The sequence below is a fragment of the Bos grunniens genome, chromosome 3 (genome assembly GCF_055505025.1).
Source record: "Bos grunniens cultivar Pamir isolate PY7600 chromosome 3, Bosgru_T2T1.0, whole genome shotgun sequence".
Taxonomy (NCBI): Eukaryota; Metazoa; Chordata; class Mammalia; order Artiodactyla; family Bovidae; genus Bos; species Bos grunniens.
This window is the reverse complement of record NC_141167.1, coordinates 18,999,846-19,014,321: the sequence shown is the minus strand read 5'-3', so window position 1 is coordinate 19,014,321 and position 14,476 is coordinate 18,999,846. Positions and strand designations below refer to the sequence as shown.

General features: G+C 55.8%; 1 protein-coding gene across 9 annotated transcripts in view; it reads right to left on the bottom strand.

Moving 5' to 3' along the window:
- Nucleotides 1–4,199: 4,199 nt before the first annotated feature.
- The window catches only part of PTPRF (protein tyrosine phosphatase receptor type F), an 84,327-nt gene continuing 74,050 nt past the window's right edge, over nucleotides 4,200–14,476 (bottom strand). For 5 of the 9 annotated variants that reach the window (XM_086383824.1, XM_086383846.1, XM_086383813.1 and 2 more), the window contains 13 exons: nucleotides 13,775–13,807; nucleotides 12,888–12,985; nucleotides 9,745–9,868; nucleotides 9,424–9,599; nucleotides 8,579–8,698; nucleotides 8,133–8,287; nucleotides 7,772–8,057; nucleotides 7,491–7,669; nucleotides 7,151–7,277; nucleotides 6,843–6,968; nucleotides 6,440–6,594; nucleotides 6,225–6,360; nucleotides 4,200–5,874 (listed from right to left, as the gene is read on the bottom strand). In XM_086383824.1, coding sequence (XP_086239950.1) covers nucleotides 5,806–5,874; nucleotides 6,225–6,360; nucleotides 6,440–6,594; nucleotides 6,843–6,968; nucleotides 7,151–7,277; nucleotides 7,491–7,669; nucleotides 7,772–8,057; nucleotides 8,133–8,287; nucleotides 8,579–8,698; nucleotides 9,424–9,599; nucleotides 9,745–9,868; nucleotides 12,888–12,985; nucleotides 13,775–13,807 — 1,784 coding nt within the window. In that variant the 3' untranslated portion in view covers nucleotides 4,200–5,805. The remainder of the gene's footprint in view (nucleotides 5,875–6,224; nucleotides 6,361–6,439; nucleotides 6,595–6,842; nucleotides 6,969–7,150; nucleotides 7,278–7,490; nucleotides 7,670–7,771; nucleotides 8,058–8,132; nucleotides 8,288–8,578; nucleotides 8,699–9,423; nucleotides 9,600–9,744; nucleotides 9,869–12,887; nucleotides 12,986–13,774; nucleotides 13,808–14,476) is intronic. The other 4 variants (XM_086383848.1, XM_086383868.1, XM_086383838.1 and 1 more) reach the window with 1 other exon arrangement.

Genomic DNA, 14,476 nt, shown 5'->3' with positions numbered 1-14,476 from the left:
CAGGCAAGAGTACTGGAGTGGGGTGCCACTGCCTTCTCCACCAACAGATCAGAAAATATTATAAACCTTGACAATGAGAAATAAAAAAATGGTAGTTGGAGGAGGGAGAATCAAGGAGAGTAAGCTAATTTTCTCATTCTTCATAGAGGGTAGTCAAAAGGATGATAAATCAGGAAATAAATATTTAAATATATTGTTTAGTCATGAGAGAGCTTGTAAAGAATGAAAAGAGATATATAACAAAATCAAGAGGAACAGGTGGGAGTTCACCTAAATTGACCGAATTCCACAGGTTTTATTGTGAGGACTCATCAGGTGTCAGAGAAGGCGATGGCACCCCACTCCAGTACTCTTGCCTGGCAAATCCCGTGGACAGAGGAGCCTGGTAGGCCGAAGTCCATGGGGTTGCGAAGAGTCGGACACAACTGAGCGACTTCATTTTCACTTTTCACTTTCATGCACTGGAGAAGGAAATGGCAACCCACTCCAGTGTTCTTGCCTGGAGAATCCCAGGGACGGGGGAGCCTGGTGGGCTGCCGTCTATGGGGTCACGCAGAGTCAGACAAGACTGAAGCGACTTAGCAGCAGCAGCAGCAGCACCAGGTGTGCTACTATGCAGCTTACTGTGGAAGATGTACTGCTTACACCCAAACGACTAAAATCAGAAGCTCTAGGGGGTGCAACTGTTGTGGGGAGGAGGGAGGAAACCTTACCTTTGGTTTTGTGTCTTTTAAGACTGTTGGCATGATTTAAATTATTTTTATTAAAGAAAAGGTATGCATCTACTTTTCAACTTTGGCTGTGTTGGGTCTTCACTGCTGTGCGCAAGCTTCCTCTAGCCGTGGTGAGCAGGGGCTACTCCTTGGTTCCTTGTGCGGGCTTTGCGTTGAGGTGGCTTCTCTTGTTGTGGAGCACAGGCTCTAAGCCTCCTGGGCTCAGTAGTTGCGGCTCACAGGCTTAGCTGCTCCATGGCATGTGGAATCCTCCCGGACTGGGGATCGAACCTGTGACCCCTGCATTGGCAGGCAGATTCTTATCCACTATAGCACCCAGAAAGTCTGTATCTACTTTTTCCTTTAATAAAAAAGCGACAATAATAACCATTAAAAAATTTTATGGCATATCCATAATAGAAGAGTATGTAGCAGTTTCAGTTCAGTCACTCAGGTAAAAACATGGAAGGAAGCTCCCACTAATATGAAAAGAGCAATTTGCAGAAAGCTATGAACAACAGGACGATAGTTGTATAAAAATAAAGTTTATACATGTTTCAAGATTCATATAAAATGCCCAGAATAATAAAGAATAAATTGGAATTCCCCCCAGGGAGTTGGGGGGCAAGGAAACGGTGGAAACTTTAATGTTTTACACTTCTATATGGAAGATTTTTGTTGTTCCAAAAAATGAAGTGTCAGGGGTTTCCTGGCAGGCCAGTGGTTAGGACTTCGCGCTTTCATTTCAGGGGCATGGGTTTGATTCCCTGGGTCAGGGAACTAAGATTCCCCCAAGAGGCGTAGCATGGTGAAATAAAATGAAGTATTGGGTATACTATTTTAAAAGTTTTTCCTTTTTAAAATAGTCTTTCAGAAAATTTAGAAAATTATGAAGGAAAAAGCCACCCACACTCACAGCTTTTGGTGTATTTCCTTCTAAATATATATATTTCTTCCTCTATGCATCTGATTCTGTCTCTAGCTATGGGCAGGGAGCAGTGGGGAAAGAGCTCTGGAGAGTCAGGCAGACCCTCCTGAAATTTCCAAACTCCTCAGCTCCTATGTACAGCTTCCCCATCTCAGTAAATGGCAACTTCATCCAGTTGCTCAGACCAAAACTGTGGGGTCAACCTTGACTCGTTTCTCTCATCCAGTCTGTAAACAAATCCTCTTAGTTCTGCTTCCAAGACAGAACTGGTATCTAGCCACTGCTCACCACACCGGGATTTCTGCCAAAGTCCTCCCAATGGCCTAGAAGCTGCCCCATTCCTCTCCAACCTCATCTTCCGCTGCTCTCCCATCCCCTACTCACGATGTCACGGCCACACGTGCCTCAACCCAGGAGGCACATTCCCGCCCAGGGCCTCTGCTGCAGCTGCTCCTTTAGCCTGGATGCTCATTTCAAAGACGTTCAGGCCAATCTATCAGCAGCTTTGTCTTTCCTCAAATCCCATCTTTTCAATGCTGCTTCCTCTGACCACCCTGATTATTAACCAAACCTTCCCTGTGTATCTAATCTCCTCCCTGCTTTGAGGAACCTATCGTTTTCTAACAAACTATATCCATGTATTATTTCCTGCGTGCATGTTATCCTCCTGCTAAGAGGATAAACACCACCTGGGCAGAAGTCTGTGCCCCGATGAGTAGCCCACGGCAAGTGCTCAAGTTATCTGTTGAATGAGTGAATGAGGCCTGATTTTCTCATCTACAAAATGGCCTAATAGGACCCACCCCACACACTGCTGTGAGAATCACATGAAGAATACCTATTTCAAATTACTTGCACAGCAGGGTCCTGCAGCCTCAGAAACCCATGGAGTTTGGGCTGACTGTGAAGGCCTGGCCGGGGCTTGTCAGGACAGTGTTGTGGTCACGTCTGCTAACAGAATCACTCTGGTGGCAATGCCGAGGATGGGTTGGCTGGGGCAGGGCTGGGGGCAGGCAGACCAGGGAGCAGGCATGGCAGCAGTCCAGGCAGGAGAGGGCGGGTCCCGGAAATGCAGAGAATCAAACAGGTGCAGAAGAGGCCAAAAGGGCAGGGTTTGGTGACTAGTTGTGAGGGTGAGGGAGGAAGAGAAGAGATGCCTGATCGGGGAACCTGTAGATGGGGTGCCTCACACTGTGATGGGGAGCCCTGGAGCCTCGAGGAGTGGGTTGGGAGGGGGTGACAGCCAAGAGGGAGTCTGGCACCAGGCAATGGAAAGAGCAGGGGCTCTGGAACAGCCGTAACCAGCTCTGGCACCGACTTGCCCTGTGTGGTCTACCTGCTAAGTTGTTCTGAGGCTAAGTGATCATGTCCATAAAGCAGTGTATGCAGAGCCTGCCTCATACAGTTCATATACTGTTGCTCTTCAAGTGACAATCTGATACCTACCCTCACTTGAAAGTGTTTAATGGCTCATTATTAGGAAATTTAAATTTAATATCAAGAATAATGCAATGCTGGCACTGTTTTTCTGAATGAAAAGAAATACGCCAGGCACTGAGCTAGGGGCTAGAGAAACCGCGGCCACCAAAGAGACCTCTGGCAACACTGGGGGGCAGTGAAGGCCTCAAAGGCATGGTATAGAGCCTCTGTTCAGCGTGGTACAGACGCGCGCCACCCAGCAGAGGGTCCACAACCAGCTCAAACCCCTCAGCTGCCTTCAGTCTCCTTATGTCTGTCTACCCCAGTCATGGGTGTTCTTTGTAATCTATCATATTTGTTAGTCTGTTTCTTGCTTCCAAGCCTTTGTGCCTTTGTACAAGTTACTCTCTCCATTGGAAATGCTGTTCTCATCTTTTGAAACAAAACCTTCTTAGCCTATGTAATACTCAGAATCCAGCCTACGTCACCTCCTCCAGGAAGCCCTTCCTGATCCCGCTGCAGAGTGAGGTGCTGCCATAGCACCTCTGTGTTGGGCTCACCACAATACTCTCTCTAGTCTGGTCACTGCTGATCACATGTATTTCTCTTCTCCACTTGTTCTGGACTTTGTCTCTCTTATCCCCAGAAGTTCCAAGGTTCCAACCTGGTAGGACTTATCTGATTACCAGTGGAGAGACCACTACAAATGTTGCTCTGTGTCCAGGAGCCAGATGGCCACACTGGGTCTGACACCCACACTGCGGGAATTACCAGTATCCTGTAACCAATTTCCATATGGTCTTGGCCACCACTGCTGCAGTTTCATTCTTTTCCTCACAGCAGGGGAAAGGGAGAGGGAGGAGGTGAAGGAGAAGCAGATGTGGCGACCCAGAATCTGGCAGGGGTGTGCTGCCAGCCCCGGGAGCTGGGGCTCATGTCAGGGTGGTCCCTCCACATGCTTGGTGGCTCAGTCTTCAGGCTCCCTTTTGAAACTGGTCACCATCCCAGGAGCCTGTCTCGTCACCAGATCCTCAGGACAGTCACACTGTCTCCTGAGGAGCAGGAAATCGGCAGAACTCACCCGGAGGGACTGACAGCCCAGACTCGCATTCCAGAAAGAGCGGAGACGAGAGACCCGGTTTGTAAGAAATCTGATTATTCAAATTTAATACCATCAAGAATTATGCAATGATGCTGTAGTTTTCTTAACAAATAGAAAACAGACTGTGTACAACAGTGAACTCTACAGCACTAGCGTCCACAAGGTAAAAACGAATGTCTCATTCAACATCACCAACCCTGGACTGTTGGTCTTGACAGCCTAGCTAGACCTGGGGACGCCCGTCTCACGCCCCTCGGCTAAAACAGCTATGCACCCTTCCCGCCCCCACTTACCTACCTAGATAGTGCTGCCCAGAGGAAGAGGCCCTCTCCCTGCCCCCCAGCAAGCCAAGATAATAAGGGTTGAGGATAGTACCATTGAGAGAAGTCCAGTAGTCTTGCCACATTGGTTTAGGAGGGCATCTTGAAGGAGTGGAAAAGAGAGCTCCTTGGGGGCTTTGAAGACAGCTGCAAACCAGGGAAGGAAGTCATCTGGCCCCCGCTCGGAGAACAGACGTGTGCTACCAGGCCCACTGGCCTGGACCTGAACGGCCAGCCGCACCCCTGCCTGGCCCTGAGGTGTGTGGGGCGTGGCACACACCCTGACCAGCGCCCACCGTCTCGGCCACGTGGCCAGACCCACAGCCTACCCAACACTGTGCCATCCTGCAATGCCAGACAAAAGGCAGGCTCTGTGGACCCAGAGGGAACCCCCAGGCACCTAGAGTCACCTTCCCTCTCAGGTGTTTGAAGCAGAGGCCAGGGGGTACCTCTCTTTTTTTCTTGGGTTTTCTCTTTTTTTGGATTTTTTTGTGTTTGTTTTTCATCTTTGCTTTATCTTTAACCTTTGCAAAACATGATGGTGATGAGGAACGCCTGCTCCCCCAGACACATCTGTGGTCTGGGCTGTGAATGTTACACACGCACTGGAATAGACGACTGGGGGTGAGGGCTTCCCGTTTCCTCTCCCCCACCACTGTCTGTGGGGCCTCAAATAAGGCTCTTACGGAAAAATGGAACAGAAATTAAACCCCCCAAATGTGTTTCCCTCCACTTGGCTGAAACAGGGTCTTGTCAGCAGGACTGGAAGGGCAGCCAGATCAGCGGTGCCTCCGCTCAGGCTGGCGGCCCCGGCTCCACACACATGGGGAAGGCACGCTCCGTCCTGCAGCAGCGAAAGTCGTACCAAAGAAAAGGATCCAAAATGAACTCAAGGAGAAAACAAACTATTCCCCCGTCCCCCACAGCAGCCCAGTCTGCAGTTAAGAATTTGCAAAAAGAAAAGTCAGAGGGAAGAGGCTATAATCCCTGTCTATAATCCCACTTAATGTATAAAAAGGGAGGCTTCACTCCCATCCCCCCCACCCCATGAGAAGCATGAGAACCGCGGCAGCAGAACAGAGAGTTCGCAGTGGCTCCGGGGCAGGCCTAGTGGACAGAGACCATGCCGTGGTGCCTGCCTGCGGGCCCACCCCCTTGCCCAGGGCAGTTCTGGGCTCTCTGTGCAGTGTGGCAATGTTCCTGAAATGCTGTGGTCCCAACAGCATCCGTGCAGGAGGGCTGGACGATGGTCGGTATGGCTCAGAGGAGCTGAGTCCCCTCCGGAGCCCCCAGGTGGGGGTGGCGGAGGAGAGGGGGCGGTAGTTACGTTGCATAGTGGTCAAAGCTTCCGAGGTACTCCAGGGCCGCGCGGTAGCACAGCTGATACTGGTCCTACGGGACAGGGGGCCGGTCAGCATGGGCGGATACCCCCCCACATGGCCAAGGGCACATGCACTGCAGCCAACGGTTCATGGACTTAGCCTCTGCTGGCCAGGAGCAGGGGCTGGACCCAGACATCTGCTCGGGCTTCCCCCCTGCCATCCCAGTTTGTCCCTAGATTGTGTACCCGTGTAAGGACTGCCACGTGTGACCCTAGCTGGGAGCCAGGCATACCACTGGCACCCAGGGCAACAGCTGCTGAGCGGGGAGTGTGTCCGGTCACCCCTCCCCTGCGCCTTGGGCAATGCCAGGGGCATGTGTCTGGGAGGAGCCAGCCTCAGCCTGGCCAGTGGCCTGCATACCTCCGTCTGCACCATGGCTGGGCGCTGTGTGCGCAGGGTCTTCACGGTCTGGAACATGTCAACCACGCCTTCGTAGCGCATCCGCTCCAGGACAATGCTCAGCGTGATGAACACCCCAGTGCGGCCCACACCAGCACTGCCACGGGAGAGCACTGGGTCAGGGCTCCTGCCCCCAGGCCCCCGACCCGCCCAGCCCTCCACGGGGTCAGCCCCACCTGCAGTGCACCGTGATGGGCCCGTCCTGCCCGAACTGCTCCTTGGTCTTGTGCACCTGCCCGATGAAGTCGATGAAGCCCTCGCCCGTCTTAGGCACGCCCTGCTCCGGCCAGTCTGTGAACTGGAACTGCCGGATTGTCCTCGACTGCCCATCCTGGGAGAGGTGGCAGGGCCAAGGGTCAGGGCTGGAGTGGCAGCACCCCCTGGCCAGGCGGGCAGTGCATCAGCACAGGTAAGCACCCTGAAGCCATACTGGGAAATGGGCTCACTGCCCCCACACCTTACCTTAGATTCCTACGGTTGGAGCTGGGGTACCATGCAGGCAGCCCCCACCCCAGAGGGGCTCAGGCAGTGTTACAAACATACCTTCATGCACATATACACACTCCCCTGTCCACTCACCCGGGCGTCCGTGACCTTGAACTCACGGAGAATATACTGGGGCATGTTGTACTCAGCCATCGGGTCGACGACAAAGTACTGGTAGCGAGCAGAGCGCTCTGCAGGCCAGTACTGGTGGCATTTCTCCTGTGGACAGAGGGCCCGGCCCTGGGGTCAGAAGGGGAGGAGGTGGGGAAGAGAGGAGCGGGGAAGGCGAGCTCCAGGTTCCAGAGGATTTGGGAGCCGCAGGTGGTAGTAAGGGTCTGAGACTATGCTTACGGGGCTGGAAGGGAAAGGATGCGATTGAGGAAGGCTGCTGGTGTGCTCACCCTGCCCATCTCCCGAAGCCTGGTCAGCATGACAATGATGGTGGAGTTGTGCTCCCATAACATGCGCCAGAAATCCTCGGTGCTCTCCGCCAGAGGCCCCTGTGTGGCTATGTAGGCCTTCTGCTGTCTGGGGCGGACACAAGACTGGATATGCTGGAGGTGTTGCTGCCCCTCGAGTCTCCCCATGGCTGCCTAGTCCCTTGGGGCCCCACTCAGATCACCCCCTCTCTAGGAAGCCCACCCAGGTCTTCTGGGCCAGCCCAACTCTGTTGTGCCCCCTACTGGCCAGGCGCGGGCCCAGCTACTCATAGGCATGGTGGGCAGTCACGAGCGTGCTGACCGATAGCCATCCAGGAAGCTGGCATTGATGTAGTCGGAGCCCTCCACGCCGCGGATGGGCTGCAGACACACACGGGTCAGTTCGTAGGGCATGATGTTCACCAGGCGGTTCTTGAACTTGTTGCAGGGCAGGTTGGCGCTGATGAAGCGGGATGTGTGGGCCTTGGAGTTGGCCAGCAACTAGCGAGAGGGGAGGGGTGGTCAGGCCGGGCTTCCTTGGGGGGGCCGTCCCCATGACCCGGTCCAGGCGCTGGAGCCATGCAGGCCCAGCCCCGAGCCCACCTTGAACTCCAGCTCCATGGCAGTCACACTCTCCCCGGGAGGCACTTGGCCCAGCTTCTGGATGTGGGCGTAGAGGTTGCGGGCGGGCACCTCCGTGTGTCCACATGTGGCAGCCTCCAGCAGCGCCTCGTGGATGAACACGTACTGGTCCTCAGTCTGCACCATGTAGTTGCGCTGCGCCCGCATGCATGTCACGTGGCCGTAGATGTCCACTGTCTTCTCGTGCTTCATCCGCTCCAGCATGGCGTCGATGACGATGAAGCAGCCCGTGCGGCCCACGCCCGCGCTGCGGGAACAGGACTCAGCCTGGGCAGAGGCCTCCCTCACCTCTGACCCAGCCCTGGTGGCAGCACCCCCTCACCTGCAGTGCACCACCATGGGCCCCGCGTCCAGGGGGTTGCAAGCCTTGACCCGCCGCAGGAAGGCCAGGATAGGGGTCGGGTACTCGGGGACTCCGTGGTCTGGCCAGGCCATGAACTGGAACTGACGCAGCTCCCGCTTCTCACTGGAGCCACTCTGCGGAGGACAGCAGCAGAGATGGAGTGAGTGGGCAAGGAGCATGCCTGCTACAGCCTGCCCCAACACCAAGGCCAGACCCCGGCTCTCCGACGGGACTCAGAAGTCACACGGGGCAGCCTGAAGGAACTCAGGTGCTGCCTCCATCCGTCCCGCCCACAGCACCGGCCGGCATGGCCCGCTCACACCTCCAACACCGGACTCCCACTCGCCCCCGCTCCCCCAGCACAGCACGCTCAGACCACGGGACACGGGCCCCAGGCGGGGCCGGGCACGGGGGCGGGGCTGCACCTTGTAGAGCGCGAAGGTGCGCACAGTGTAGGTGGCCAGCTCCACCGTGTCCAGCAGGGTCACCTGGATGAGGCCGTAGGTCTCAGTGCCACGAGCTGGCCAGTACTGGTCACATTTCACCTGCAGAGAGATAGCAGGGGGAGCGGGCAAGGGGGTTAGAGGGACCCAAAGGCTCCGACAGGCAGGGCCCAGGGCAGGAGCCGGTGGAAGGTCCAGCTGTGCTGGCTGCCAGGCCCCTGGCCCCCGAGATCTCAGATTCATCACACCACCCCCTCACCAGACCAAATCAGGACCTCACACTAGGCCGCCACCCCTGCCCTCGCGAGGGGAACGAGGGATGGAACTGAAAATCATTTATTCATGACCAGATTGCACCAGGTGCGTTTTCTGCCAAATTTACCCATAACGTTTATACACCATTTTCAAGCTCTGTAAATTTTATGTTCCAGTCAATGCTTTGCTGTGCAAAAGCAGATAACAGCAGCTCTACTCCACTAATTAACTTAGGAGATGTGTTAAGGCCCCAGCAACGCTCTAGCATCTAGGGAACACGTGAACGTCCCAGAAACATGCAGTAACTGGGGGACATGTTAACATTCTTGGAAAATGACAGCATCTGGGACAACATATTAACACGGTAGGAACCCACTGGCGTCTGGGGAACACACCACGTCCCAGGAGCGCCCAGCAGCTGGGATACGAGGACAACCCAGGAGAACAATAGTACTTGGTAAGTCCCCTGAAGGGCGTCTTCCCACAGGGACAGAAGAGGTGCCCGAAGTCACCTGGTGGCCGAGTATCTATACCTGACACCCCAACCTCAGCAGGGCCCTGAATAGCCTTACCCGGGACTTCTCCTCCAGCCGCGTCATCATGACCACAGTGGCTGTGCGCTGTTCCCACACCATCCGCCAGAAATCGCCCATGGTCTCAGGCAGCGGGCCCTGCGTGGCAATGTAGGCGTTCTGCTTGCGGTAGCCGTCGATGTAGTTGGCATTGATGTAGTCGCTCCCGGGGACACCTACAGGCAGGAAGGGACATGGGAGAGCATTATCTCGGGGCCTCCAACCTAGTCAGTGGGCCTCTTCTGAAGGAGGAGATGTCACCCAGTAAGAAGGAGGAGGAGGAGAGCCAGGGGATGCGAGGGGGCCCCGCCCTAGGCTCACCATCGATGGAGGTAAGGATGACTCGAGAGTGGTCGTAAGCAATGACGTTGGCATAGCGGTTCTTCGGCTTGTTCACCTCCAGGTTTGAATTCTCCCACGTGAACTGCTGTCCTGGGTCAATTGACTGCAGGGAAGGAAGGAGGCAGGTGGAGTGGGGTAACAGCCGATCTCTACCTAGTGCCCCCAGGAGACCCAGCCCTCCAGGTTGTGCCCACATCTGCCTTTGCTCCCAGGCCACAGTCACTGGCTCTGTGCCGTGGTGCTGGGGAAGGCTGAGCCCCAGCTCCCCAGCCATGGAGCACAGAGGCTACCATGGCACTGGTCAGCAAGGTTACAGACTGAAGACTCCTCTGACCAAGGTACCAAATCCCCTTGCCTAGGAGAGTGGTAGGGGTGGGGAGAGGGCAGGGGAAGTCCCTCAAGCCCTGCGCCCAGCTAGCCAACGAGGGCAGAAGTGAGAGGCAGCCAGCTGTGCATGACCCAGTGCTGCTGGGCTCCAGACACCGCTGCACGGCCTCGCCCAGCTCTCCTCCTCCCTCTCCGGCTGTTCCTTCTCGGAGGCAGGACACAGTGCTTCTCTGGGGTTCATTCCTAGGCCCTCTTTGAACTCTCCAACCTTTCCTGGATGACCTCACGGCCATATGCTGGAGCTGACATAACTCAGCTGTAGCCCAGAGTCTCCCCTGAGCCCTGGTCTGCAGAGCCCACAGGCCCCTGATATCCCACCAGGATGCCCCACACTTCTTTAGTCTCAGCCCTTGCCAAGCTGAGCATCAGCTCCCCTGTGCAAATCTGGCTCTGCTGCTGGGGTTCTGTCTCAGTGAAGGGCTCTATCCTCGTTTACCCCAAAGCCGCGGCCACAACCTGCCAGTCATCCTCCAAACTCCTCTGTGCCCCCCGTCTCATCCGTCACCACGTCCCAATGCTCCCCCAGCTCCTTGGCTCTCGCCACCCTGTTGCCAGGGCCTCAGCTGGGCCACCCCTGCTCAGACTGGGCATCTCCCTGCCTCTTTCCTTTGTCTCTTTCCCTGCCTCTTTCTGTCTTGCAGCCAGAACAATTCTTATAAAATGCCAATCTGATGATCAATTCCCTGCTTAATGCCTTCCATGGTTCCTTGTCACTTCGGATGATAACAGCTGAATCTCAGCAAAATCTTACCGTGTGCATGGCGCTATTCTCTGCACTCTGTATTCCCTCTCCCAATCCTCCTATGAAACCAGCTCTATTATTACCCTCCTTTTACAGATGAATACGACCCGAAGTTCTCAGCACAGCACAACACCTGCCTGTTGGTTTCTGCACCAGCCTGTCACTCTCCCCAGGTCAGTGAGCACTTCCATGAGACCCCAGCACACCCTACCCCTGGCCTGCCTGCTTCGTGCTGCTGTCAGAGGACCTTCTCTGCACATCTGCATATTTAACACCACGGCACAAGGTCACATTTAGCGTTATCTGTCTGCACTCATCTCCCTACGGACTGAACTCCCTGTGGGCACTTGTCTCCACACTCCCAGTGGCAAGCACAAGCTAAGTGCCTGATGATGCTCATCATTAAAGGTAACAGAGCTGTCGGATCCTGGCTGCAGAAAAGCTCTTGGCAGGCCAGGGTGGCCAGAGGTGGTTTCCTGAAGGAGGAAGGTCTGTAAGGGGAGCGCAGACGGGAGCAGAGAAGCAGCAGAAGGTGAGAGAAGGACACCGCAGGCCTGGACAGTGGGGTGCAGGGCCCCACAGGAGGAAGGGTTAGTGGGACGTGGAACTGGATGAGTGAAGGCCTCACGGGAACTGGAGGCAGGGAGCCTGACTCGGTGGCTCTATCCCCTCTGTGGTGGGGCCCTGTGCAGGGCAGGCCCCCCAGTGGGAGCTCCACAGGAAGAGGCAGCACCTTGTCCTCTAGGCAGATGTGATCATCAATTCACCTGCCAAGCTCAATTTCCTCTGCAGAAGCCTGACCCACAGCCCTTGGAAGTGGAGCCCTGGTGCCCAGGACAGCAAGCACAGTGGAGGGTGGACATGTGACTGGAGGGGAGTGGATGCACAGGCAGGGCAGAGCTAGCCCTTCAATCACCCATCCATCCATCATCCACCGAGGCGAATCCTGTGCCAGGCCTGCGCCGGGAGTGGGGACTGAGTGGGGCTGAGGCAGAAGATGCTTTAACAACACCTTCGCCAGTACTCCTCAGGGGAGTCTGGGCTCTCCTTATCACCTCCTTCACTAGCAAAGCACCTCTCCAGCTGGGAGCTAGAAGCCTTGACTCCAGGTTGTGAAGCAGTGCTCTGAAGTCTGAGCCCCCACCGTGCATGCATGCTCAGTCGGTTTAGTTGTGACTCTGCATGACTCTTTGTGACTCCATGGACTGTAGCCCACCAGGCTCCTCTGTCCATAGGATCCTCCAGGCAAGAATACTGGAGTGGGTTTGCCATTTTCTTCTCAGGGGATCTTCCCATCTCAGGGATTGAACCCACATCTATTATGTCTCCTGCACTGGCAGGCAGGTTCTTTACCACTAGCGCCTTCTGGGAGTAGGTAGGGTTGAAACCACAGTGAAGGAAGCACCCAGAGCAGGAGGGTTTATGCAGCCCAGGCGGCAGGAGTCAGGCTCCCAGACTCCCCATCTCTGTGACAGACACTCTGAGCACACGCGTGTGCAGGCATAGGCTGCCAGACGGGTGCCACTACTCATCAGTGACGTGACCTTAGACAAGTCATTCCCTTCTCAGAGCCTCAGCCTCCTCATCTGTAAGATGGGATAACACTGGTTCCCATTTCACAGGGTTGTAAGGAGGACATAAATAGATGGTGCATGCAGAGTGCCTAGCCTGGAGCTGGCTGGCAGGGAGCTCTCTACAAATGCCAGCTATTATTACTAATTGTGTTTATGACCTTCTATCTGCCTCTGTTAGCACAGGGGCATGTGACTTTGTGTCCTAATCTTGGAGTGCCTGAAAGGTCTTGACCAGGCCCAGTACCTAAGAAGCTGAGTTCCCCACTGGCTACTGCTGACCCCTTCAGTCTGTGCTCTTGGGCAGCCTGGAGCCCACCACCCACTCCCCAAACACACAGCAGGGGCCCAAGGCAGGACAGGAGCTGGCCTGGGGCCAGGCATATGGTGGTGGCAGGGGTGGCAGTGAAGGGATGTCTCACCTCGTACTCCTGGGAGAACTTGAGGCCGTCATTGGCTTTGAGGCGCTCGATGTTGTCAGCTAGGTCGGTGATGGGGATGGGCGGGTGGTCTCGCATACCTGGGAGCAGCGGGGGTACATGAGCAGAGTTAGCGTGGGGCCTGAGCTGGTGGCGGAGACAGCCCGATGCATATATGTGCGCATGTGAACACGTGTGACCATGGAGCACTCGGCACTGGTGGCATGGAGACAGCGGCACATGCGGCGACAGGGGTGGCAGGGCACACAGCGGCCGGGGGGCGGGAGGGGACAGGGCAGGGGGGTATGTATGCCGTGGGCACGAGTGGGCATGGCCACGTGACACGGTGCTGAGTGGCTGGCCCTCCTCCCAGGTCAGGGCCAGACGCCCAGGTGGAGGCCGGCGGACGGGACGGGGCTGGGCTGCTTCAGCCTGTGCCCCGCCCGCAGGCCCTCCTCTGGACAGTGCTCCTGCCCTCAAGGCGCCAGTCACCATGGGAGGCTCTGTGACCTCATCATCCCAGCACCCAGCATGTGGATGGAGTGATCATGATGTACGGCGATACGGTAGAGTGATGAGGAAGAACTCAGAGGGAGAGGAAGAGAAGAGGAGGGAGACGCTGGGGCGAGGAGATGGGAGAGGCACCAGAAAGGAGTCGGACTGAGTCGGGAGGTGGGAGAGGCAGAGACAAGACGGGGCGGCCAGAGGAAGGGGGCGAGGTGAGGAGAGAGTGGGATGGAGAAGGAAAAGACGGGGCGGTGAGAAGGTGGAGCAAAGACAGGAAAAGGGAAGAGAAGAGCTCAAGGAAGGAGAGAGGCGACGGGTGAGAGAAGTAGAGGAGACACACAGAAGCCAGAGTGGGCCCCAGATGGGGAACGCGAAAAACTAACTTGAGATATTCGGGCAACTGGGGACACTGGAACCTGCAGAGAAAAAGAACAAAAACAGCGGGGCAAGAGGACACCCGTTAACCTCTGGTTACATTGCTGTTGGATCGCAGCCAGTGGGGGTCTGGGGAGCTCGGAGGGCTGGCCCACCGCAGCCCCTTCTGCTCCACCCTGCCCAAGCGACAGACGCCCCTCTCCCACCCCCTAGAGCCTGCACGGCCTTGGGGGCCTCTTCCTGTGAAGAAATTCTAGGTCCGAGCCAACGTTGTGGCCTCTGGTGATCAAGTTTGACCCTGGCTATTTCCAGATCATTTGGCAAAAGAGAAGTGTGCTTTTAGAGAGAGGGAAGGCACATGCGGTGAGAAACAGAAGGGTGAGTCCCCAACAAGGATGGGCAGATGGGGACCGCATCGCTCTCTCAGCAATTCTGTGCATTTCAAGCATCTTCAGAAGGAAAGTTAGATTACGAGAGAAAATAATAAACATTCGCTGAACTAAAAACATGGGAAGGGGGACCCTCAGCAGTGCCGCCATTCCAGCCAACCCTTCTTTCTGGTCGCTGTTTCCCTTCCCTGGATAACCCTGTGCACAGAGACCCCTCTCCCGGCCAGCAGCCTCGTCCCCTGACCTCAGCACCTCTGATGACCCTCACCATGCCCCGCCCCGAGGCCCGCCCCGGGCCACAGCCTCCTGACCTTCTGGTTC